Source organism: Triticum dicoccoides, chromosome 4B, assembly GCF_002162155.2.
Source record: "Triticum dicoccoides isolate Atlit2015 ecotype Zavitan chromosome 4B, WEW_v2.0, whole genome shotgun sequence".
NCBI classification, from domain to species: Eukaryota; Viridiplantae; Streptophyta; class Magnoliopsida; order Poales; family Poaceae; genus Triticum; species Triticum dicoccoides.
Window position 1 is genome coordinate 24,107,315 of NC_041387.1, and position 24,700 is coordinate 24,132,014.

Here is a 24,700-nt window from a genome sequence, read left to right on the forward strand (position 1 = left end):
CCCCCCCACACACACACACACGCACACAACAGTCGTAACGGTCGATGCATCGCGGAAGTCACGAGTAGGTAACTGCTGTTGTATCCATCCGGGAACCTGATGTACACTGACTTTGCAATGGAGCCATGGAGTTGCAGACTTATTATTTGTCAAAAAGATTCTGAACATCATCAGGACCCATAGGCTCTGAAGCTCTCTCTTCTCTTGTTTCTGTTCGCTGAATATATGTACTGCTGGGTCTGAAAATAACACCGTCTCCTGTGCACCTTTGCTGAACTCCCATGAATCCTTGCTGAATTGCTGTGAACCTTTGCTGGATATTGAGTTTGTAGTTGTATTCATCAAATTCATGTGAGGTACTCGCACTTTAATTGGATGCATGAGGAACCATCTTTCCTTATGCTAGGGATTATTTGTACGTTTGATTACGCAGTATACCACTATAGAAAGACCGCCTCTCATCCTTTACCGTCGCAACGCCTTTCGCGGTCGCAAGTTCCTAAGTCCTAAGTCGCACGCGCACCCCGCACGCGGACGAATGACTACTGCTACTGCTAGTATATATAGAGATGGCCTTAGAAGGCATCGTGGGGAGAAGGAGGAGGCTGCGGTGCCGCGGATCAATGAGGTGGCGCAATCTAGACCCTTGCTGGCTGGTGGAGAGAACAAGGAGGCCACGGATTAATGAGGTGGCACAAGCCAGACACTTGAGGCGAGAAAACCATTGAAATTCAATTCCACAAACGTTTTCTATTTTGTTTCATTTCAACTCCAAAACAAGCGAGAGAACTATCGCAATTCTCAAGCAGCATGTTTATTTTAATGTAAAAATTATTGAGCAACAACTCCTGTTGCAGTCAATCAAGGTAAATTTTCCCTATAATGTACAAGATTTTACATGAGAACAGGCCATGTATCTAATACTTCAATTAGATTTGCATGGAACTACATATCCACATGCAACAAACTGCGAAATCATCAGACCAGCAATGCTACGGGGCTAGACTGATTCCAGTGATGAATTTAAAAAGTTAAACAACCACAAGATACTATGAATATTCAATTTGAGATGTGGCTCATTTCCTGATTCACCAACTTGCAGATAGACCTGACCCATAATCCACAAGTGCCCATTCAAGAGAGATTCATGGAAACATGCACCTAAATTGCAGTGGCAACTTTCAAACATCTTTAGATTTCATATCTCTCAAATTAGAATTCGTATGTACAGAAGAATAGAGACAACCAACAAATCATCTCACAAGATTTCACTACACTAGTCCCGTTGGACATTAGAGTCTACTAGTGGAGAGCTGCTGGATTGAGCCCCTTGAGATTCAATTGCACAGCACAGGTATTACTATTTATCCTGGACTCGTTGCGCCTCTTGTCCTTCTTTAGAAACTGAATGGTCCTCCCTTAAAAAAAACTGAATGGTCCTCGAGAGGAGCAAACAACACCAACACAAAACGAGCTCAATTACAACCAAGCGCCGCTACAAGGTCCATCAGTCCGTCTTCTCGCCCTCCACAAGATAAAACTTGCTCTCCCATCTCCAGCATAGATTTTCTTCTCTTGAGCGGCGTCCTGTGGCAGCCTTTTCTTTTCTTCACATAGATATGCTCTCCTGTAACATTCAAAGAACTGCTGAGTCAGGTCTACCTCTAATCAACACAACACAACACAAATACAAAGATGCATGCTGACATAATATTCAAATATGCTCTTCAGATTGCACACCAGTCCAACAAGGACCCGTCGGTGAGTTGCAAAAAACCAAAAGCTGCTTCTACAAATTGTAGACCAAGCTTCAGTTGAAAAACTACTGCCAATTGCCTCTCAAGTAGTAAACAGAGACATCTTTTTCAAACGCACATCTTTGAGAATCATAATATTTTGATCAAACAACAACAAAAAACAAAAGCTATCTGCGTTAGCAACAAAGAACCAGCGTCACATCTTATCTTATGCTGCTTGCATCACAAAATCCAACCACAAAACATTTGGAAAATCTATCAACATTAGCATCAAAGAACCAGGAGAAAATTCTCAGGAACCATCGTATGAGTTTGAATACTGGCCCAAGCATAGTAGACGAGCAAGTCACAGGAAGTAAACAATGCAACACTAGTTCATCAGATCAACACTAGGGCATACATCAAGCATGGATCAAACCAACCCAGTCACAACAATCATCTCAAAGCTAGCAAAAAAATTGCATGCCAAATAACATATTTCATCTTTCCGGAATTACTTGTCGCTCAAATGAATATATCTCAAGTGAGCGACAAGTAATTCCGGACGGAGGGAGTACTTGATAAGTACACAAGTATGTTGACCTAGCTACAACAGAGCCCTTTTGTAAAACTAAAACATCAAAGAACCGGCGAGTTAGGTCTCTCTCTCTCTAATCAACACACCACAACACAAGTACAAAGATGCATGCTGAGATAATATTGCACTTCAGATTGAACAACAGTAGCAAGGAGACGTTGGTGAGTTCCAAAAAGCCAAAAGCTTCTTCTAGAAAATGTAGGCCAAGCTTCAATTGAAAAACTACTGCCAATTCACTCTCAAGTAGACCTATAAACCATCGCCAGCTTGGGAATTAATACAACTTCACCAATCATCATATATTGACCAACCAACCACTAAAAACAAAAGCTATCTATGTGAACATCAAAGAACCAGCGTCACATCTGATCTTATGCTTCTTGCATCACAAAATCCAACCAAAAACATTTGGAAAATCTATCTACATGAACATCAAAGAACCAGGAGAAAAAAACATCTCAGGAACCATTGTATGAGCTAGAATACTGGCCCATAGATGGGTGCGTGAATTTAAAAACTCATGATCATCCTGACCGGAGTTCTCTCCGACCCAGGATCCAATATGGTTTCCTCCTGATCATCAGGCAACACATGCACAAGCCACAAGAAGGCCAACAAAAATGCAAAGTAAGCAACTCATTGACACATCACCGTTTTCGTGATGATAAGGTATTACATGTAATAGCACCACTACCACATAAGAACAGACTTAGGCTATTATCCTAGATGATTTCATCCTAAATAATTAACAAACCACAACAAGTAGCACAAGGGCCTAACCAGAACATCCATTGGCAAGCGTGATGGCAGCGGCCTCCACGAACCCAAGAACTTGGGTTCCTCGTCAATCAAGCTTGTTTGGGCCTAAGATTTGAAGGCGCTGTCAGCGGTGAGGATATCACGGCCATTCCTCAGGTTGTCAAACACCCTCCTCCAGGGGAATGTTCTCCTGCAGAAGTAGAGGGATCAGCACGAAACAACAAATGAGGGCAGCAGGGATTGTGGAGGAGACAATAGCACAACATCCAGATCTAATGAAATCAAACAACATCCGAAAGGCACATGAACAAACAAGGAGGATCAGGTGAGGTAACAGTGCAAATCACAATCGTCACATCAATCACACATGTGCTTGCTCCTAGTGCTTCACTTGACGAAACTTCAGACTATTATTAACACGAACATATGCTTGATCTGACAAGTAACCAACCAAGTTCAGGTTTTTTGTTCCTGGGAAATCTACTCATAAAAGAACAATGGTACTCGGAACATAGCATGCCAAGTAATTTACAGTACTTCGTAAGTACGCAAGTCTGTTTACCAAAAATGCTAGAACAGGGCCCTTTCATAAAACTAAAACATTTTAGAAATTAGGCCTTCCATATCCAGAGACAGTGAACGAGCAAGCAGGCGGGAGAGACAATTTGGCATGATATGCAACCCGATAGTGACACAAACAAAGCATGAATTCCAGTAGTGAACTACTAAAACAGTAAAGATACAACATACTCGCCATGCTGAAAGTGCAGTGGATGTCCGTTACATAAGCAGAATTCCTGTCGATCAAGATTGCTTTTCACACAAGCACTTGACAGCAAAGGGAAGGAAGGAGAGAAGAATATACCTCGGCTAGGACCTCATCTACGACCTGCAGCTCGTCAGGGAGGGGCCGGAGATGCTACCACAAACTCCTCATCCTCTATGGAAGGCCAGCAAGAGGGCGCAGGTGGAGCCAATGACGGCCCTTGTGGGTACATACAAGAAACTGAGTTAAATCAGTTTTAAGCCAACAACACAACAAACAAATAGTTGAGAGCTTAAAGTAGGTAATTAAGGTGACTGATCAGTAGAGATTCACTAGTACATGATACATCATCAAGCTAGCAACGGGGAAAATAGGACAAACATGTGTTCAAGTTCCAGCAACCTACTATTTATCTATCTCTCCGGACAAAATGTTAAACTTTAGTATAGCAACACTGACCAGCCCCTGAATATTTCTGCCCATTAAAAAAACAAAGTAGGTTCATAGAGACTTGTTACCCTAAAAAAATAGGTTCATAGAGACTTGTAATAAAGCCAGAAATCATCAGATTAGGGAACTAAACATGGCAGCAAGCATGTAGAACCAGCAAGCAGACATGAGACAAACTAACATGATACGACAAAACAAAGCATAGATTCTAGTAGTGAACCTCTAAAACAGTAAAGATACGACAAACTAGCCATGTTGAAATCAATGTGAAGTGGCAGTCCATTAAATAAGCAGATTTATTTTTTATCAAGATTGCTTTTCACACAAGCACTTGACAGGAAGGAGAAGGAGAGGAGGGCATACCTCCACTGGGACCTGGTCCACAACGTGCAGCTCATCAGGAAGGGGTCGGAGATGCTGTTGCTGCAAGCTCCCGGTCCTCTATGGGCACAGGAACAAAACAGAAAAGAACAATTGAGTGTGAGTGGCCTGTACTAAAATGTTGAATCAAGCAGGGTTAAAAAGACATATTTTTACTATCCATTTTTCAAGTGTGTTCTTGATGCTTGCATGGTCTCCAGGGTAGCACTACTGGAGATCACAGGGCAAGGAGACGAACATATATTATTTGGAACAAACACTGAGCTCAAAAAGGCCTTTGGATAATGACGCCTAGAAAGCCTTCGATATGTGCAAGCATCAAAACAAAACGGAACAGAAGCACGCAGAGGAAAGAAATCCAAGAGACAAGCAAAAAAAAATCCTACCTTGCTTTCAGAATTCAACACATCAAGCTTACGTACATAAAATGGCCCGCCACTGCTTTTACTAGTAAAAGCAGCATGGCAGGCAACCAAGGACGACTTGACTTGGGTCTGGATCCATCCATACGCACATCAAATGAAATTGACGAAATTTTCACATCACAACATGCATGGTTGGCTAGCTCATTGATCAAGCATACAACACCAATATATACAAAATGATGAGTAATTGAGCAGGACAAAGAGAGCAAAGGATATTAGAGAGAATGCAAATTGACCAATAGATTGTTTCCCTGAATCATCAAAACAAAATGCTCAACCATGAATCAGATTCGTTTCGATTTATTCAAACTGTATGACGTTAGAACTAGCAAGAGTAGGAAGGCATCCTTGGAATAAAAACCACTCGCATGAGATCATGGTACACAGACCACATATATACTGTGACTAGTAAGATGCCCGTGCAATGCACGGACTATCAAGATGCATTTTTTTATAAAACACCTGTTGTGGTTGACCCATGCGGAAGTAATCCCATGTGTAAAAACTAATGATATCTCGAGAAAGAGAGATAAGGTGAGGAGGAGTGGGGCGTGGTGGTGATTGGTGGTCGGACTGAGCGGAGGCATGGGGATGGACGACGCCGACAGTGGCCACCATGCCAGATTGTTCCATAGGCTTCCTTTTTTAATTGTTCAACAATGAGGTTGTGGGAGATAAGGATGAACGCGGGAGAGAGGTGCGGGTATCTTTTTGCAAAATTTCCATGGTTTGCTTTCTATCCGTCGGGTATAGATCGGACGGTCTATATTGCAAGATGGCAGGCACACCATCATCACCAACTCAGTTTTCTATAAGAGTAAGAGATAAGAGAGAACTTCAGGAAAGAGGCATGAAGGAAAGTAGTGATACTACAGCCCGAAGTGAACAAGACCGCTCCATGTGCGTGATGGGAAACTACGTAAATACACATGCGCATACATATTCAGGTGTGGTGTGCTGCTTGTTTGTTGAGTGCGAAGAAGAAGAAGTGTTTCAGACTTTTGAGTGGGATGGGAATTGACATGAACATGACCTATATACATTCTATCAATTGCTGCTCAAAGACATATATTCAGCAAGTTTGTATCAGGCAGGCTAGTGGAAGCATGATAATTACCAAACAAATAGACCAACGAGCAAACGAACAAAAAAAATAAACGGTAGCATCATCATTATGCAAGGACGTACTGTAGCAGCCTGACCAGACATTGAAATGGCACGATGGACATGAACGCAGATCGACCACCATAGCCATGGCTCAATGGACACGACAAGCTCAGAGCAACCACCGGAGGCGGGGAGTGGAGGAAGGAGAGGACCTCACCGTGGCTGTTTTTGTAGCCGATGCCAAACAACACCATCACATGGAAGCAACAGCGCCGCGGAGCCTGGCACGACGAACCCCTTATTGTAACGAATAAAATCCTGCTCCACAAGGACAAAAGAAATAAGAAGATAATCTTGAGGCCAAATAGAAAAACAAAACAAGACCCAAGCTTGGAGAAATCATGGGGTGAGCTAGTTGAGGTAAGGTACATCAACAGCAATGACCTAGTTGAGGTAATAAAGAAGTATTCTATGCAAATAGGAGGCAGCAAGCCACCTTGACAATAACCAACTTGTTTGTCGATACACACATACACAGCTAGGAATGAGTGATTTTCTTTCTTCTCATAGAAGGTCATTGATCGGTCAGTGCACAGAACATCAAAAACTGAAACTCGTACAAGAAGAATTCCTTAGAAGAGATCATTGATCGTTCAGTGAACTAAACCCCTGTACTGTAGCATATCAACATGATCTGCTAATGGGCAGAATACATTTGCAACAAAAATACACTTGGTAATTTCCTGCTCACATGAGCACAGCACAGCACACACGGGCTAGAGATGAACATAGACCACCTACACCAGAAGAGAATTGCTAGTAATCATGTACTATGCCTATATGATTAGAGCAGTGGAAACTAGCTCACTTAGACATCCTAAACCCAGCAGAGCAAACATAACCAACCAGATTGTAGCACTAGCAACATAACCAACAATTCGCATGAACCCCAGACACATCACAGGGACCATAGCCTCCATCGACCTACAACACCTTGCTAACCAAATTGTAACCATCTATCAGAGCAATAAGAGGCGAGCAGAGGAAGCAAAGGAGCTCACCGTAGCTATTGTGGCCAATGCCAAACAGCACCACGGCACAGCAAAAGATGCCAAGGTGCCTGGCACGAACCCCTTCCCCCCTACTGTACTGGATCCTGCACAAGGACAAGAGAAATAACAAACCTTGAGCTCAGATTGAAGAATAAAAGAATAAATCATGGGGATCCAGAGATAAATGCACCTTTCATTGACGCTGGAGCAAGGCTCCAAGGACTCGAGCTGGGAGTCATGGGTGATCTTGGGTGAGGTACAGCAAAAGCAATGGCATGTTCCCGATGACAGCTGCAAAACAAAACAAAACAGAGAAGGAAAAAGAAAGTCAAATAGGGAACCAAATCTAGCAGCACCTGAAAAACTATAAAATTCTTCAGATTTGTCAAGCACTAGCTCCGTCTAAATATTTCAACCATGCATGCAGTACTACTACCCTGATGCGGAAAAGAAGTAAACATTCATGTCTTGGCATGAAATTAGTAGCTCAACTTTTCTCTAACCATTATTATACTCCTGTAGATACATATACATGGGGACATCCATCATATACAGTACACTGATTCATAATAGTTGGAATCTGCTAGTGGTTACATGGTTTGATTGTGCAGGTAAATCAGACCAAGTATGGCATGTGCAAACACTTGGTATGATGTACATGAACTGTTCCTGTACAGAACATATTTGCAACAGTACATACACCAACAAGCATGAGTCCTAGGGGACTACACGTGTGTACTAACTCACCCAGCAGAGTAACATCACATGAACCATAACATCCATCCAGAGGCCAAATCCTGTGCAAGTTGTAGCCGAGGCCGGACATCGCCACCGCCGTGGTCGTGGCATGGCGAGTGAAATCGCTGGCGTCACACGACGGCAGGGAGAGTTTGAACCTACACAGTTGCACGTGTACTATGAAGTAACCACCACAGTCTGCATCCAAATCTTTTTGCTGCAGCAAAAAGGAATTCACAATTAGTTTGTACACCTAATCGGTGGAGCCAAAAAAATCAAAAGAAACAATAAAGAGAAAGGTCCCTCAGTATATCAAGAATAGCTCCAGGACTTTACACCCAAGTACATCAATAGTAAATCTATAGAACCGATACAAATCAGCCCTGTTCAACAACTAAGCAGATTACTTCTGGCTATAGGAACTACTCCCTCACTCCGGAATTACTTGTCGCTCAAACGGATGTATCTAGCAGTGAAATACGTATAGATACATCCATTTCAGCAATAACTAACTCCGGATGGAGGTAGTAGTAAACAGGAGGCGGACGACATACATATCAACAACTGTTTACAGTGTGAATATACATATATGTCAATTGTTTACCCAGAGCAGATACGTACAAGACCATTCAATCTCAAAGAAACCAAACCGCAACACTAGTTAAGCAGCTCCTGCTTTTCGATTATCTAAATAAATTGCAAGAGAGCACTAACTGATGTCTTTATTTTGTTGAGAAATAGAACAATTCTTTCACTGGTTAAGCCCATCGTGGTGAACTTAACATGAACCCCACCACATCACACGAACAATATCAGCCATCGACCCACAACGCTTTGCTAACCAAATTGTGACCATCTATCAGAGAAACCAGGGGCGGGGAGCAGAGGAAGGGCAGGAGCTCACTGTGGCTGTTGTGTAGCCGATGCCAAACAACACCGCCACTCAGAGGAAGATGATGAACCCCTTCTTCTCTGCTGTACCAGATCCTGCACAAGGACAACAGAAATAACAAACCTTGAGCTCGAATTGAAGAACAAAAGAAGGAATCATAGGGATCCAAAGAGAAAGGCACCTATCATTGACGCTGGAGCAGGGATCCATGGACTCGAGCTTGGAGCTGTGGGTGACCTTGGGGAAGGTACAACAACAGCAATGGTGTGTTCCCGATGAGCAGCTGCAAAACAAAACAAAACAGAGAAGGAAAAAACTAGTCAAACAGGGAACCAAATCTATCAGCACTAGCAAAAATATAAAATCATTCAGATTTGTCAAGCACTAGCTCCATCTAAATATTTGAACCATGCATGCAGTACTACTACCCTGACCTGGAAAAAAAGTAAAACTTTCATGACTCGGCATGAAATTAATAGCCCAACTTTTCTCTAATCATTATTATGCTTTTGTGGATATATATACATGGGGGCATCCATCAACATTGGTTCATAATATGTGGCATTTGCAGCAGCTAGTGGATAAAGGAGATGGTTTGATGGCGCAGGTAAATCATATCAAGTATGTCATGTGCAAACACTTGGTATAATAGACATGAATTGTTCTTGTACAGAACATATTTGTACAGCACATACACCAACAAATAAGCAAGAGTACTAGGGGAGCACACGTGTACTAACTCACCCAACAAAGCAACATCACAGGAACCATATCCAGAGGCCAAATCCTGCGCAAGTTGTAGCCGAGGCCAGACATCACCACCACCACGGTCGCGGCGTGGCGGGTGAAATCGCTGGCATCACACAGCGGCAGGTAGAGTTTGGACGTACACGGCTGGCTGCACGTGTAATATGAAGAAACCACCACAGTGTGCATCCAAATCTTTATGCTACAGCAAAAAAGAATTCACACTTAGTTTGTACACCTAATCGGTGGAGAAAAGAAAAAACATAAGAAACAATAAAGAGAAAGGCCACTCAGTACATCAAGAATGGCTCCAGGATTTTGCAACCAAGGACATCGATTACTAAATCTATAGAACCAGTATAAATTAGTACGCAGATTACTCCAGGATTTAGAAACAAGTAAACAGGTGGCAGGCGACGTACATATCAACAATTGTTTACAGTGTGAATATACATGCATATCAATTATTTACGCATACCAGATATTCACAAGACCATTCAATCTCAAAGCAACCAAACAGCGGCACTAATTGAGGAGCTCACTCGTGCGCTTTTCATTATCTAAATAAATTGCAGGAGAGCACTAAATTAAATGATGCTTTTATTATGTTGAGAAATGGAGCAATTATTTTCATCATGTTGATCGATTGAACAGGGCAAACAAAGCAAAACAGAGTAGGCAATGTGGTTTGACGAGTAGAAAAAAGCCATGCATGTGTGAGCCAATCCAGCTCTGTACCAAGCTAGTGCAAGCCATCAAGTTTTTCATAGCATCTAATTATCATGCATGTATGACTCGACTCAGTCTTTCAAATTAAATCTTGAAGTTGAACATTGACAATTTTATTCACGAAAGCTGGCTTTAGGTGTTGTAAAGACTACAGGATCAGTGTTGCCAAAGAACTATTTAAGCTGAAAAACGCCACGACACCAACCAAGAATGACACTGAGATGAAAAATAGCTCAATCTCTTACTGTTTGAATGAGGGGGGAAATAACTGATAAATGACAAACCAAAACCAAGCATGTCAGTTGGGTGGTTGACCTGTACAGAATCTGGAAAAATATGACTGACAGGGACCCACACAACATTCATCCACAATGAACCAATTGAAAAAGACATCCTCTGATCTCTGAATGATAAGCTAAGAAAAGGAACATGAAAAATACAAAGACTGATGACTGATCTGACATAACACTTATTCAAGAATGATGACTTCGTTGTTTTCATGGATATGTAGAGCTTTCCTATCTCTGAAAAAATCTAGAATGCTATAAACATAGTGTAGAGATAAGATAATGAAAACTGACTGTACTGGAGCTAACTAGCATATAAAATGGCTCTGGCAGCTTGTAAAACAAACTAGACACCGTATAGCAGGAGCATCTCTTGCAGCAAAAAGAAACTGAATCAAAAAAAATTGAAGATAGCGACTGAGCATTAACTTCATCAGCAGAAGTACTAAATTTGCATACATATATACTGCAGAATGAACATCGGTAATCAAGAAATCTAGTGATCAAGAAATCATAGAAAATCTGAATAAAAGGGCATCCATCGGTCAGTGCGCAGAACATCTAAAACTGAAACTCGCACAAGAAGAGTTCATTAGCAAAGATAAGAAAACCAGCTAGGGAATCTTAAAAAAATCATTAGCAGAGATAAGAAAATTCATGTAAGAACTAAAGCTATGTATGGTAGCACCTGAATCCTACTACAGAATCTTAGAAAAATCATTAACATGGTGTACATACAGCAAGCACTTAGGTTCAAATCAAACACATGAATCCTCCTACAAAATCTTCGGCAACAATGAGGCGCTGCGGCCGCTCGCTAGGGTTAGGGTGTATTCTGAGTGGCTATCCATCTGGTAATCTTTTCTTTATTACATTAGACACCATCCAACGGAACCTACTACTAGTACTTATTTTTATTGTCACAAAGAAAAAACATGCCTAGTCTTTCTAGATAAAATGGAATTTACATTGGTAGATTGGGCTGCAATAGGACCACCCACAATACTATAAGTCTTCCAGAGGCTGTCAAATAAAAGGAACCTTTCCAGAGAACTTATCCACAAGATGCAGTCTGTTCTTCAAAGCAAACACACTAGGAACACGGTTTGGATTGACAGAGAGGGCTCACCTGTACATACAACAGGCAGCCCGGTTCTGATGGGAGGAGGGCCTCTGTGACCCATGAGAGCGGATTCCTCTACATGAACTCCAAGGGTTTGCACTCCTGCCTGCCACCCACACATGAAAAAGAAAGCACAGCTTCAGTTAACAGAAAGCATCAAAACAACAAATATTAATGGAAACTAGCAAAACAGCCCCCCTTCCCTTATAGATGCTCTGCGGCACGGATAATAAACAGGACAACACACACACACAGACACCTTTTGGATATAGTGCAGAACTTTAAAAAAGGGTTTTGTTTTTTATCCATTCCAGCAAACCTTTTGGATGTTTGACCAGATACTACTCATACGGATCAATATAACATATGAAAATTGGCATCGAAGTATGCCATAAAAAAGTTACTCCCTCCGTCCCAAAATATAAGAGCCTTTTTGACACTACACTAGTGTCAAAAACACTCTTATATTATAGGACGGAGTACTTTGCTAATATGGTACTTATAAATTAGCCACTAGTATATAGCAATACATTTGCTGACGACGAACAAACATTTGAGCTTGTACAGTTGCTTCTCAAATCTCATTTGACTCTAACTATCTGTGTGTATAACTTGGAATTAATTCAAGAAACAGAAAGCATCGTAACTCAAGTGGAACTGAGGTCCCTGGAGCCCGGCGACCAAAGCGCGTTTTGGCATGTGTCAGTCCATGCTTTATTGTTACATATAGAAAGCAACACCAATGGACAGACCGGCCAGGGTGGCAACAGAGGAAGGAGACAAGTTGGGCGCTACGGCCATAACGGTCGTCACCTGTAGCTGTTGTTTCTCAAATCTGGATTGGCTCTAACCCTCTGCATGCCTACGATTTAAGTAAAACCCATTCATCAAGAAACGGAAGTGCGATGCTGGCCAGAAAGAAGAGGTCACCGGCTGACCGCAGTTTGGCGAACACACTTACGCAGAGGAGCGTTTGCTGCAGGCCGGCTCATATAGAAAGCCTGCCTGGTTAAGAAATGAAATGTTGGTGTGAAGCAAGGTAATTAAGCATATAGAGATGGAGAAGGCGGTGCACCCATTATGTCTGGCCGGTCTTAAACAAGGACCTAAAGTGAGATCCAAAATCATGGGCATTGTGCAAGTGAAAGAAACTAGCAATGCAACACCACTGGTTTCGAAGGCCAACCTTGAATGTTTCTTGTATTTGGGGATGAAGAGAGTACCTTTACCTTTCCTTGAGGGGTGGCTGGGTCATTGTTCCTGGCCGGCATTGATGAAGAGAAGAGAAGAGACGGGATCCCTATTCTCCTGGTCGTTCTCCTCCTCCACGACCAACCCATCCATCCATCCATCCATCCATCAGAGAAGAGAAGAACCGTGCGCCTGCCATGGAAAGGAAATCACATGCATCAGGTCAGGTCAGGCCAGCAAGAGGAAATGGAGAGAGAGGGGCGGACCTTGAGGATGGCGTGTGCTGCTGCTTGCCCTTGAATTTGAGGAAAAGGAGGAAGAAGGAGCAGCGGGCCTTGAGGAGCACTTGGGCGGCGTCCCCGGCAGAGGAATCCATGGTGGCACCTCCAACCTACAGAGAAGAGACGAGGTGAGATGTGGGTCAGAGAGAGATAGGGAGAGAGAGAAGAAGAAGAAGAGGAGGAGGAGAAGGGGAGGAGGGATTCATACCTGTGCTACGGCCGGTCGCCATGGCCGGAGGTCTAGGGTTTCGGGCGCGAGGATCTGATCTGACCGTGGGCTGCGCTGCTCGAGCGGATCTACGGCGAGGGAGAGAAGGGGAACGGATGGATCGCCGGCGGTGGAGTGGAGGCCGGAGTTGGAGTTGGGGTTGGGGTTGGGGGAGAGGACGGAGGTCGGCGTTCGGCGGTGGCGGCTGGACCTGGAGGGGATCGAGAGAGGAGCAAGACAGAGAGAGAAGCCATGCGCCCTGGCTGTGGTTTGATTGGGCCGGCGCGCCCGACCAGCCAGCCTCCTACTTCTCCGCCCGCGCCCGACCAGCCAGCCTCCTCCTTCTCCGCCTTATCAGCAAGGGTGGAAGAGACCCGCCGCCGCTCCGGCTGCTCCGGCGCGTCGTAGTCCTTCTCCTCTACCTTGTAAGCAACGAAAGAAGGCAGCCGCAGCCGCTCGGCCTGCTCCGGCATCTAGTAGTACATCCAGAGGCGGGAGGCAATACATATTCGGTCCATCTTTCAAGACTCCAGAAAAATTACCATACGAGATGACCGAACAGGAAAATGCGGATATCTATCAAGCCCAAGTGAAGGACTACTTCAAAACGCAAAGAGCTAAGAAACATCCACCTCCGGAGGAGAAGATAGATCCGGTGAAAGCGAAGCACACTTTGGATGCCCTGCAGCGACCACCACCGTCTCCACCGCAAACCAACTATGAGCGCATTACTGAAAGGACATATAAGGAAGCGAAGCGGTCGGGAAGTACTTGCAGTGACAAAAGGTTACATGAACGAAGAAGTGGGAAAGTTGTATGCTGATAGGGCTATGCATTGGAGGGCAAGGGTGACAGAAGCTTCTTCCTACCATAGAAATTGATGCATACGAGATTGAAGGGGGACCAATATATATCTTAATGTTATGGTTGGGTTTACCTTAATGAATGTTAGTAGTTGCGGATGCTTGCTAAAAGTTCCAATCATAAGTGCATAGAGTTCCAAGTAAGGGATGACATGCTAACAAGGGCCTCTCCCACATAAAAACTTGCTATCGGTTTAGTAACATAGTCAATTGCCAAGGGACAATTCCGCAAATCCTACCACTACTAATCCACACTCATTATACTAAGTTAATTGTTTCTTTATCTAAACAACACCTAACTTTTATTTTCATGTTCTTTATTATATTACAAACTTGTCCCTTCATACCTACAAAAAACTTCTAGTTTTATTCTTGTTATAGGTAAAGCAAACGTTAAGTGTGCGTAGAGTTGTATCGGTGGTTGATAGAACTTGAGGGAATATTTGTTCTACCTTTAGCTCCTCGTTGGATTCAACACTCTTATTTATCAAAAAAGGCTACAAACGATCCCCTATACTTGTGGGTTATCAATACCCTCGTGATGACAATAACAGAACCGAATGCGAAACACTAGTAGTTTACATTGATGGAATCACTGCCCCACGAGCGATTTATTTTGCTAGCAGTCACTCTCTGGTCGGTCTGGCATGCATGTTGCAAAGTTGTTCACGAAGGCATTTTCCAAACACCACAAGCACGCATGCCTTCATTACGAAGTTCATCGGTGAGCTAAATGTGGTCAGAGAAACACAGATAGCAAGTGCACAAGGCGTCCCCAATGCTACCCAAGAGCTCCAACGAGTAGGCACGCAAAAAACATGTAGATGCGAGGATGAGATCAACCAGAGGTGGTTCGGCAGCGGCAATTTGCCAGGAAAGTGCAAGTAATTTCCTTGGGAGCTCAGCATTGGTCATTCCATGTGTTGAAGACCCAACCACTCTGGAAACAATCGCATTCTGGGAAGGTTCAGCATTGGCGCAGGATCTCAATCTGCAGAACTTCATTATATCCCCCGACTCGAGGCAAGCCATCACTGAGACCGCAAAAGGAAACTGAGGACGAAACGGTGCTAATAGTTAGTGAGGTTAAATCTTTAGCAGCTCTTTTCAACTGTAATTTCATTTTCGAAGGTCGTGCTGTCAATCATGAAGCGCATAGTTTAGTCAAGCATTCTCTTACTCTAGGTCCAGGTCATCACATTTGGTCCAGATCGTTGTGGCTTTTGCTGAATGTAGATTGGCTTTACCCTTAAAAAAAAGTAACTCAAAGCTGTTCTCTCAAAAACCAAAAAGAAAAAACCCAAAGCTAACCAGCAGTAAATGAGCTAGAAAACCGGGAGGGCCCAGCAACTAATCCGAAGGCCCGCCCGCAGTTTGGTCAGCACCCGCGACGAATTCCACAAGGAGAACGCGAAGGATAGATCCGCCGTGAAGGCCCAACGGCGGCTGACCGAAACCCGGGGCCGCCGCCGGCGCTCGGCTCGCACCCGAAGCGGAAGAGCGAAACCCCACCCGGCGCACCTCCACCTCCACACGGGCAGGGCGAGATGGTGGCGATCTCGATGTACCGCGGCAACCTCCACCGGGGCGGGGACGACGCCGCGCGCCGCTGGCCGGTGCCCCCGCCCACGCTCTCCGCGTCCCAGTTCCGCCGCCTCCTCCACCGCCGCTCCCTCGCCGTCTCCCGCCTCGCCGGGGCCCCCCGGCCCAACTCCCCCACCCCCCGCCCGGACGACGGCGCCGCGGCTCCCGCGGCCGTGGGAGAGGCGCAGGAGGTGGGCGGGGGGTCAGCAGCAGCAGCATCAGGCCGAGCGGCAGGAGGAGGAGGCTCATGATGTGCCGATGCAGCAGCAGCAGCATCATCAGCAGGGGGAGGAAGAGGGACATGATGAGCCGCAGCAGCAACAGGGGGAGGGAGATGGGCAAGACGAGCAGCAGCAAGGAGAGGAGGAGGAGGAGCAGGAGGAGGGGGCGGTGGAGGATGTGGAAATGGACGATGCGGGGGAGGTGGTCGCCGGAGATGTCGATGCCGGCGGCAATGGTGACCCCGAAGAAGGGCAAGGTGAAAGCGAAGGCTTCGACCCCAACTCGGAGGTGAGGCTCGTGAAAATTCATGGCTCCTGGTAGCTGCCTGTTGATCTATGTGGGATTTTAGCTGCCATCCTGCTAACATTGGCCTTCATTTGGGGACGCATGTAGATTTTTTGAGATTAGATTCATGTCATTGGTGGTTCGAATTGCTCTGCCATCCTGCTAACATTGGCCTACTTGTGAAGCCCTGACAGTAGATTTTTTGAATTGCTACTCATCATGGTAGTATTATGGTGGTTCTATCTTAGAATCTAGACTTTTAGCACAGTGTTGGAAGTAGGATGAAATTCCCAGGTTGTCTCTTCCATTTCTGGGTTGGAATAAGCCAATAAGTAATGATGCTTTTGAGTTTTATACTCCTACTCAACAATTCAGCTTCTTGGCCACACTGGACAACAGTCAGCTCTTTCCCGAGAATACAATATATTATTGGTTGCTGCTGAACAACAGTTTAATTCCTGAGTTTTCCACGGAGATTTTGCTGAGTGCTTTGTGAATCCTGAGTAGAATTGATTAACCACACCACACGTACTGTTCTTGTTTGCAAGCTAGCTACCTATGCTTGGAAGCTGTGTGCATTATGCTTGCGAGCACCAAATATGTGCTTGTTCTCTTTTTCATCTAGACCTCTGAGCCCTATTTCTGTTTTAGGTGGGTCAACCTGATGGAGTTGAAGAAAGGAAGAGAGAGTTGACCGACAAGCTGGATACCTTGAGTAAGAAAAAGCATGATCTTGTGCAGATGCTGAAGCAGGTAATAATTTTCTCATTGTTTTGACTGGCACTTGCGGTTTGGGACAAGTTGATATGTTCTTCATCCCTGTTACGGTCCTGTCTGCTTAAGTAACTGAACCTTGAATACCATGTGATATTCGGTGGTTCACAACTTCAGGTGATAATGTGTTTGGATTTGACTGTTTTCATCGTTAATCGAGTAGCCACTTGAAATACACTGGTTCGAATGAGTTTTTCTTCTATTTGAAATATATGAGTCCAAAAATTGTAAAGTTGCTATCCCATCTGAATGTGAAACTGATTAAATAAATAATAAATTCATAGTTTAAATATGCACCTGTTTCTAATGAAGTACTTCAACAAATTTGAATTCTACAAAGTTCGTCGCGACGGACAGGAAGAGTTCTGCACAGTAATTGGAGTTGCTTATATATGCTAACTGACATAAGAACCAGGTGGAATTTGTATCAGACTTTCATCCGCCAGCTATAGTATTTTCTACTCCCTAAAAAAAGGGCAACCTGGTGCATGTAGCTCCCGCTTGCGCAGGGTCCCGGGAAGGGTCCGACCACTTTGGGTCTATAGTACGCAGCCTTTCCCTACATTTCTGTAAGAGGCTGTTTCCAGGACTTGAACCCATGACCTCATGGTCACAAGGCAGCAGCTTTACCACTGCGCCAAGGCTCCCCTTCAGTATTTTCTACTCCCTCTGTAAACTAATATAAGAGCGTTTAGATCACTACTTTAGTATTCTAAACGCTCTTATATTAGTTTACGGAAGGAGTACTTGTTACTCTCTTTATCAAACATCTCTCTTCATCAAATATTTTTTCTTAAATATTAATCATGTTGCCGCATATGCAATGTAACCTTGTTTTATGTATACCGAGTTACACAGTAAGTACAAACTTATTGGTGGCCGGATGATCTATTTTTCTCAAACAATTATCTGCGGTGATCACTACTAGTCAGTGTACTAAGCAAGATTAATTTTGGCTGTTTGAACAGATTTTGAATGCCGAAGAAGAAATCAGAACACGTAGCATGCAGGCTTCACTGCGTGCTGCCATGCCTCAGCCGCCAGAAAACACAGCTGATGGAAGTGTTCCTAGACAGGTGCCCAGAATGACCGTTGATGTCAATTTCAGCGAGTTTGCTGGGGAGTCAGATGCTGGTTCCAACCAGGGCACTCCTGGGCGCCCCTTGCATCATGTCCACAGTATTTCTCCTTCAACAGCCTCCTTTGCTAGGTCTCCATTCGGCTCTCGCAACCACAACCCTGTAAGTTTTTGCGATGGCCATGTTTCGAGCTCAAATCTATATTTCGCTATCGGATGCTTTAATGAATCAACGTAAAGGTACTGGTGAAAATGAGTCTACATTAGAAAATTCATTTCAGCAATAAATCCTGATTTTCTTAAAGTTCTCAGGCTTGAGAATGTTGTTACATGTTTGGATTTCCTTTTTGTATCTACCATTTTGGTGGAATGAAGTGTTTCTAGTAGAATATGATGATCGCTGCGACTGAACTGTGTGCTATTGTCCGTTTTGAGCTAAAACCACTTTTGTTATCTTACAGGGCAACACTCCAAGAAGTCCAGCAGCACCTTTCTCTACAGCAAGCCCGTCTCGCTTCGCAGGTACTGGGCATCAGGGACACCACCCCTCGGCATCATTACCAGCAACCAACTTTGTAGCATCGTCGCCTTCCCCTGCTGCATCCGGTGGCTCTTCCTCTGTATTCCGGGACCATCGCCCGCCCAGTTCAACATAATTCCGCAAACCCCGAATGTAGGCCAAAACGTACATGAGTCGCCGTGAATAGTTGAATGCTCTTTGTACTCCTCTTTGCACTGTTGTTACTTTATCAGACGATATTATCAGTCAGAATGCAAGAGCAACTTGGGGAGAATAAGGTCTTGAAGCATCATTTTATATATCTTGGTGCTAGTGCTGCTAAAAGGGAGCCATGTTCTCTTCTCCGTGAGCCGAGGTCGAAATCTGATATCACTCTAATTATTAAAACTAGAATACTCGCTACCCTAATCTGAGAATGTGAAATAGGGTTGAGATATTCAGCATCGCTGATAATGGCTTATTCATGGCAGAAAGGTTGAGCTGAAAATGGAAGCCTGAAAGTATATGCCATGCAGTTCTGTTTTAGTTTCCGAGCACAAAATGTACTCCTGCTGAGAGTCTCAGGGCTTGGTTCTTGAGTTTTACAGAGACAGGTTCGCTTATTGCACACCAGAGTGGTTGCTGCTATTAACACGCAAGGAGGAAACTTCTGTGGAGACCTTTTAAAGTTCCAACAAAATGATATTACATGCCACTACTGAAGTGCTATTGTATCGAAGCGTGGAGCACACAGCATGATCGGTTCGGACTAAAATAACCAATACAAATCTTTCTTAAAGATCGTGCGTCTCTCGAACAAATGTAGAGCTCAGACAGCAGCGTCGAGTACTCGTAGAGACATACACCGTGTGTAACAATCAACAAATGGGAGTGTAGCGCTCCAATTCCTTTAGGACGCGGAAGGCCGTAAGCTAAAGAAAGTAGGCAGCATAAATTAGTCCAAGCGGCCAGAGATCTAAAATGGTGCATATAATGAGATAAAAAAAACATGCACATCTTCGGTACATTAATGGGTGTAGGTAAACAGTTCAGACGTGCTACGATCAAGATCAGCAGGGGTAGCGTGTGTCGACTCAATCTCTCAGAGATAGATGTGGGTCAGTCTGCTCAGTCTCTTCTAAAAATGTGGCTCTCAAGTGTGTCCGCTAAGTCTCTCGGAGATGCTCTCATAGGGATAGGGTGTGTGTGCGGAGATGCTCTCATAGGGATAGGGTGTGTGCGTGCGTTCATAGCGGTGAGTGTAACTATGTTTCTCCGAAAAAAATTATTAGCAGGATACACTTCGCATTAACACGAGGGTGTAAAAAAACCAACCACCAACAGGAAAAAAAAAATCAGGACACACTTTGCATTAAAATGAGGGTGTAAAAAGCCAACAACCAACAGCTCTCCTGGGCCATTCCCAGATTCTTGTTTTGTTCTAGACGTATTTTCCAAATTTGGGGGCACAGCCGTCACTACTCTGTATACTTGATGTGTTCAATGCCTAACATTTATTAGGTAATGGTCTGAAATCTGTCACCAGAAACAAGACAAGATTTGTCTAGATTATGATCCATTCTGACCAAGTTTTGGATAAATATATCATATCCACACTGTTATTTGTCCAGAAGAGGAGATGGCCAGTGCTACCCTTGTTATTTCAAGGTACCAGCATCAGAAGGCATGCTACCTAAACTGAACAGGTCTCTATATAGGGATGTCATCGATTTTCACAAGAAAAACCAAGAAGAAAAGAAGAGTTTGTAAACAGAGAAGTCTGCAGATCCATGTTTGTCAGTGATCAAGAATGCATAGTTAGGAGAATTCCAAAAGGAAACGGAGCCAAGCAAATCTGCAAGGTTCTCTGTAGTTTGAAACAGCAAAAACAAAACATATGCCTCTCAAATATATTTTTTGCTCAATTTAAAAATGTTTCTTCAGTCATAGCAATAGATCCATGGCCACATGCATACCCCCAAACTACGTGTGCCTCACAGAAGACGATCCACGGAAATCAAAATGTATCAACAGGGATGATTGGAACATCTACATGGTTGTACTAAAGGGCACGGAAACAGAGAGTAAAATTCTGCATTTACCTCGTGTGATGCTGCCACAAAATTAGACCTTCTGCATCCCCTAAAATTGGGCAAAGAAGTCCTGCAAGGTTCATAACAGTATTTAAGAAACAGGAAGTTAATGCAGCAGACAGGTAGAGCATTGAAACTCTGGTGCCATGATAAAGACATATTTCTGATTAAATCTTTGATGTACAAGTATAACCAACCGCATTATCTACAAGCCATGTGCAACATTTTTGAAATAAAATTAGTGGCACACAAGTCAAATTCAGGAAATGATGTGACAAGAAGTGTAGCTATTTTCACGCCACTTGGATAATGATATATCTAGTCAAAGAGAAGTGCATACACTGACCAACCCCAAGTTTAATTTTGCCAGAGGGTAAGTAAAGAACAAAGTAATCATCTATATATGATTACTATTATATGTCGGCAATTTCTTAATACCATCACAAAGATCGTCCAGCTGGGAACGTTTCAATGCCATGTATCCCTGGGCCCTACAAGCTATCCTCATATTCGACTGTTTTTTCCCCAAGTTATACACACCTTTGAGATGGTACAAAGCTAATTCTCTACCAGTAATATTAACCAGTAACTCCGTTGAGGATACACAGTTCAAAAATGGCACAACGCCACAAACCATTGACTGACTTGAATACCAACCTGCTTATTGCACTTCATTGGCATCTCTAGCACAGCAATCAACCTTGCTTACCGGTTATGTATTACCATTTGTTTTTTCCTTTTCAAGTAAATGCGTAACATGTCTCTCGTTATAGGATATCCAGTTTATGACCACTCCAGAAAAGCTGCACAGGATGCAAGCACATATGCTAATCTGCAATTAAATATGTCCCATCTTTCGTTTTCCATGTAAAACTTGAACACATGAGGCAACTATCAGCTTGTTTCCCGAACAGCAATACACAGTGCCTCAGGAATGTACATTTAGTCAAAGCCAACTACCACTGGAGTGAGCCTCTAGAAAGAACACAAGTCGCCCACGAAACTAAGAGTGCTACGATGAACTGATACTTCAATTTATCCAAACACATGTGCTAATCTGCAATTAATTATGTTATCAGTCAGCTTGTTTCCGAATCAGCATTAAGCAGTACCTCAGAAATATGCAGTTACTCAGAACCAACTACCAGTCTACCACACGAGAGTAAGCCTCTAGAAATGTACAGCTACTCAGAACCAACTACCACTCCAGAGAACTTGCACAGGATGCAACCACACATGCTAATCTGCAATTAATCATGTCCCATCTATCGTTTTCCATGTAAAAATCCGAACACAGGAGGTGACTATCAGCTTGTTTTTCCTTCAGCATTACGCAGCACCTCAGAAATGTACATTTAGTCAAAGCAAACTACCACTGGAGGAGTAAGCCTCTAGAAAGATCAAAGTCCCCCACGAAACTAAGATGAATCGACAGCTTAATTTATGATCTAATAATCGGGACTAAAATTACCAACAAAGCTGCTAGTATCCATCCAGTAAATCAAAATTCACTAACCCGTGGGATTCAATCAAACAGCTCAAGAGGGCAGCGGGGCGGAGTGCATCGGACCTGGAACCAGGCGGCGGCGGCGGCGAGCGCGGAGGGGAGGCGGCACCTCCTCCGCCGCTTGCCGGCCTCGCAGGCGTGGACGGACTGGAAGTCGGCGGCGGGGAGCTTGCGGGTGATCCAGCCGATGTCGAGGTAGACGAAGCGCGGGGGCGGGGGCAGGTCGACCTTGACGCGGACGACGCTGAACCAGACGAGGAAGCGGCGGACCTGCACGCCCTCCAGCTCGGTGAGGGAGCCGTAGCGGAGGACCCCCGTGACGCGGGGCTCGAAGTAGGTGAGGTACTCGAAGTGCACGTAGCAGGGCCCCGCGAGGTCCACGGCGAGGCTGCCGTTGCCGGCGAGCGAGAAGGCGGTGACGTTGGCCGGGAAGACGCCCGCGGGGAGGCCGAAGAGCGGGAGGAGCTCGTAGATGGTCTTGTTCTTCGCCGGCGGAGGCGGGGGAGCCGGGGTCGGGGTCGGGGGCTCCGCCGGGGCCGGGGCCGCCGCCGCGGCGCCGGCGAGGAGGAGGAGGAGGAGGAGGGGGAGGAGGGAGATGGGCGGCATCGGGGAGTCGGAAATTCTGCGTTTATTTTTCGCCTCTTTCTCTCTCGAAGAGTCCGGATGGGTTTGGGTTTAATGGCTTTGGTCAACTGGTTTGCTTTTCAAATTGTGGTTCTCCAAGCTGTGAAATGGCTTCAAGCAACGAAACTGGAGGCTCGGATGCTTTGGACCCTAAATAATGGAGGAAAGCCATTTGTGTAAAGATGCTTTGGACCCTAAATAATGAAGGAAAGCCATTATTCTGGCCTTTTCCTCCGGCATTAAACATCTCTTCTTTATTTTACTCATAACAGTGTTAGTACAATGTTTAACGTCATGCTAGATTCCACCCCCGGCGCGTTATTGAAAGTTCATAGTAGACACTATCGTCAAGAACAGTGTTGACTATGTTGCGGTTGCGGCTGTGGTGATAGTGACGGACGGGCAGAGGAAATTATCCGGGCTCGCCAACAATGGGTTAGCCGGGAGTTTCTCACTCGAAGGTCTTGAAGGTGATGGGCTGTTGACGGTGTTATGGCGCCAAAAGTTGCCTCATCATGCCGGTTCGAGGTCCCCAAGGTCGGCGTGCACCCGTGCCATGATCCCACATGTGGGCCCTCTGGAAGGGAAGGCTCGGGAAACTTGAAGCACAAAACAAGGAGGTCGGCTTCCAGGAAGACTACTCCACCGCTTTAGATACCATCTAAGATTGATGTAAACCCTAGCCTCGAGCATCCTTTATGAGCCGAGGCAGGGTTAGTTAATAGGCACACAATCTACTCTTTGTATACCTACAATCATTATGACACCCATGTACTCAGTGTATCACATCCAATCAATATAATCAGAGAAGGAGCAGGGTTTACCTCCGCCACGAGGACCTGAACCCGGGTCCGCCGGAATCTACTCCGACAATTGTCGTGAAGGCTTAGCTTTACCTAGAGATCTTAACATATTCCATGCCCGAATTGCAAGTGACTGCAAGGTGCATGCAAAAGCTTAAAGGAAAGTGGAATGGGAAGGTATGATCACCTTATTCTCAAAATCAAGTTTCTTAGCTGAAGGTTAGCTTATGTAGTTCTTATTCGTGAGAATTGAGCCTATAATGCATAGGCGCAAATCTGTCTAGATATGCCCTTCATTACATAACTGACCGTTGAGTGTGATTTCTTTCACCGCAATCGATGTTGGTATTCCAACCGTTTTGACTGTTTAATAAAGGGCATTGATTCTTAAAAACAAGTTGCATCACCACCCTAGGAAAACAACTCCTTCATTCATTGTATGGATCACCTCTATATTATTCCAGACGACTACTGAAGGATCAAAGATGCACAATATGTCTACTAGGGGGGAGGGGGAAGGGTGAATAGGCGACTACCAATTTTAATCTTTGTTTTAGTTGATTTCAGAGGCATGTGCGGAATTGTAAGTTCTCTACAAATGCAACTAAGTGATGCAACCTATATGATGTGTTACAACAAGCTATAAAGGTACACACGGAAAATAAACACGTAAGTCTCTGAGTGCCTTGGCCAATGAATGTCCAAGCACCCTCTCACTAGAGGTAGCTCTTGAGGCGAGCTCCAGACCCTCACAAATGAGGAGCCCAGAGAACAACCACACAACTTGGAAGCTATTAGGTAATAGCCGGTCTAGGGTTTCCCAACCAAGAGTAGCGATATTCGCAAAGGATCCCGTGGGGAATCAACGAACTCAAGTTTTGCTTTGTTGGAGTTGTAG

General features: G+C 44.5%; 1 protein-coding gene, 1 long non-coding RNA gene and 1 pseudogene across 5 annotated transcripts; 1 reads left to right on the forward strand and 2 right to left on the reverse strand.

Annotated features, from left to right (window-relative positions):
• Window positions 1–1,166: 1,166 nt before the first annotated feature.
• Window positions 1,167–14,395, reverse strand: LOC119294710. Of its 4 annotated transcripts, none has more exons than XR_005143522.1 (15): window positions 13,471–14,395; window positions 13,248–13,372; window positions 13,020–13,173; window positions 11,797–11,896; window positions 9,649–9,853; window positions 9,086–9,187; window positions 8,917–8,999; window positions 8,022–8,229; window positions 7,465–7,565; window positions 7,129–7,378; window positions 6,440–6,540; window positions 4,673–4,750; window positions 3,959–4,099; window positions 3,115–3,283; window positions 1,167–1,627 (listed from the first exon to the last, which is right to left on the reverse strand). It is a non-coding gene; the product is annotated as an uncharacterized LOC119294710 (long non-coding RNA). The 4 variants fall into 4 exon arrangements; XR_005143521.1 differs by having other exon boundaries at window positions 7,284–7,378; window positions 13,471–14,394; XR_005143524.1 differs by having other exon boundaries at window positions 7,284–7,378; window positions 13,014–13,173; window positions 13,471–14,394.
• Window positions 14,396–15,595: 1,200 nt separating this feature from the next.
• LOC119294711 lies at window positions 15,596–19,095 on the forward strand (annotated as a pseudogene).
• Window positions 19,096–19,297: 202 nt separating this feature from the next.
• On the reverse strand, window positions 19,298–23,096 carry LOC119294712. Its single transcript, XM_037572955.1, has 3 exons — window positions 22,439–23,096; window positions 20,878–20,938; window positions 19,298–19,707 (listed from the first exon to the last, which is right to left on the reverse strand). Exons 1-2 carry the CDS (start codon window positions 22,979–22,981, stop codon window positions 20,918–20,920), a joined length of 564 nt encoding a protein of 187 aa, XP_037428852.1. The 5' UTR covers window positions 22,982–23,096; the 3' UTR covers window positions 19,298–19,707; window positions 20,878–20,917.
• Between the last annotated feature and the right edge of the window lie 1,604 nt (window positions 23,097–24,700).

Bases quoted from the DNA above. Each gene is read 5' to 3' on its own strand.
- LOC119294712 (XM_037572955.1), bottom strand. From the start codon at position 22,981: ATGCCGCCCATCTCCCTCCTCCCCCTCCTCCTCCTCCTCCTCCTCGCC. The intron at 20,939-22,438 runs GTCCGATGCACT...TGAACCTTGCAG, and splicing joins CCGCCGCCGCCTGGTTCCAG to GACTTCTTTGCCCAATTTTA.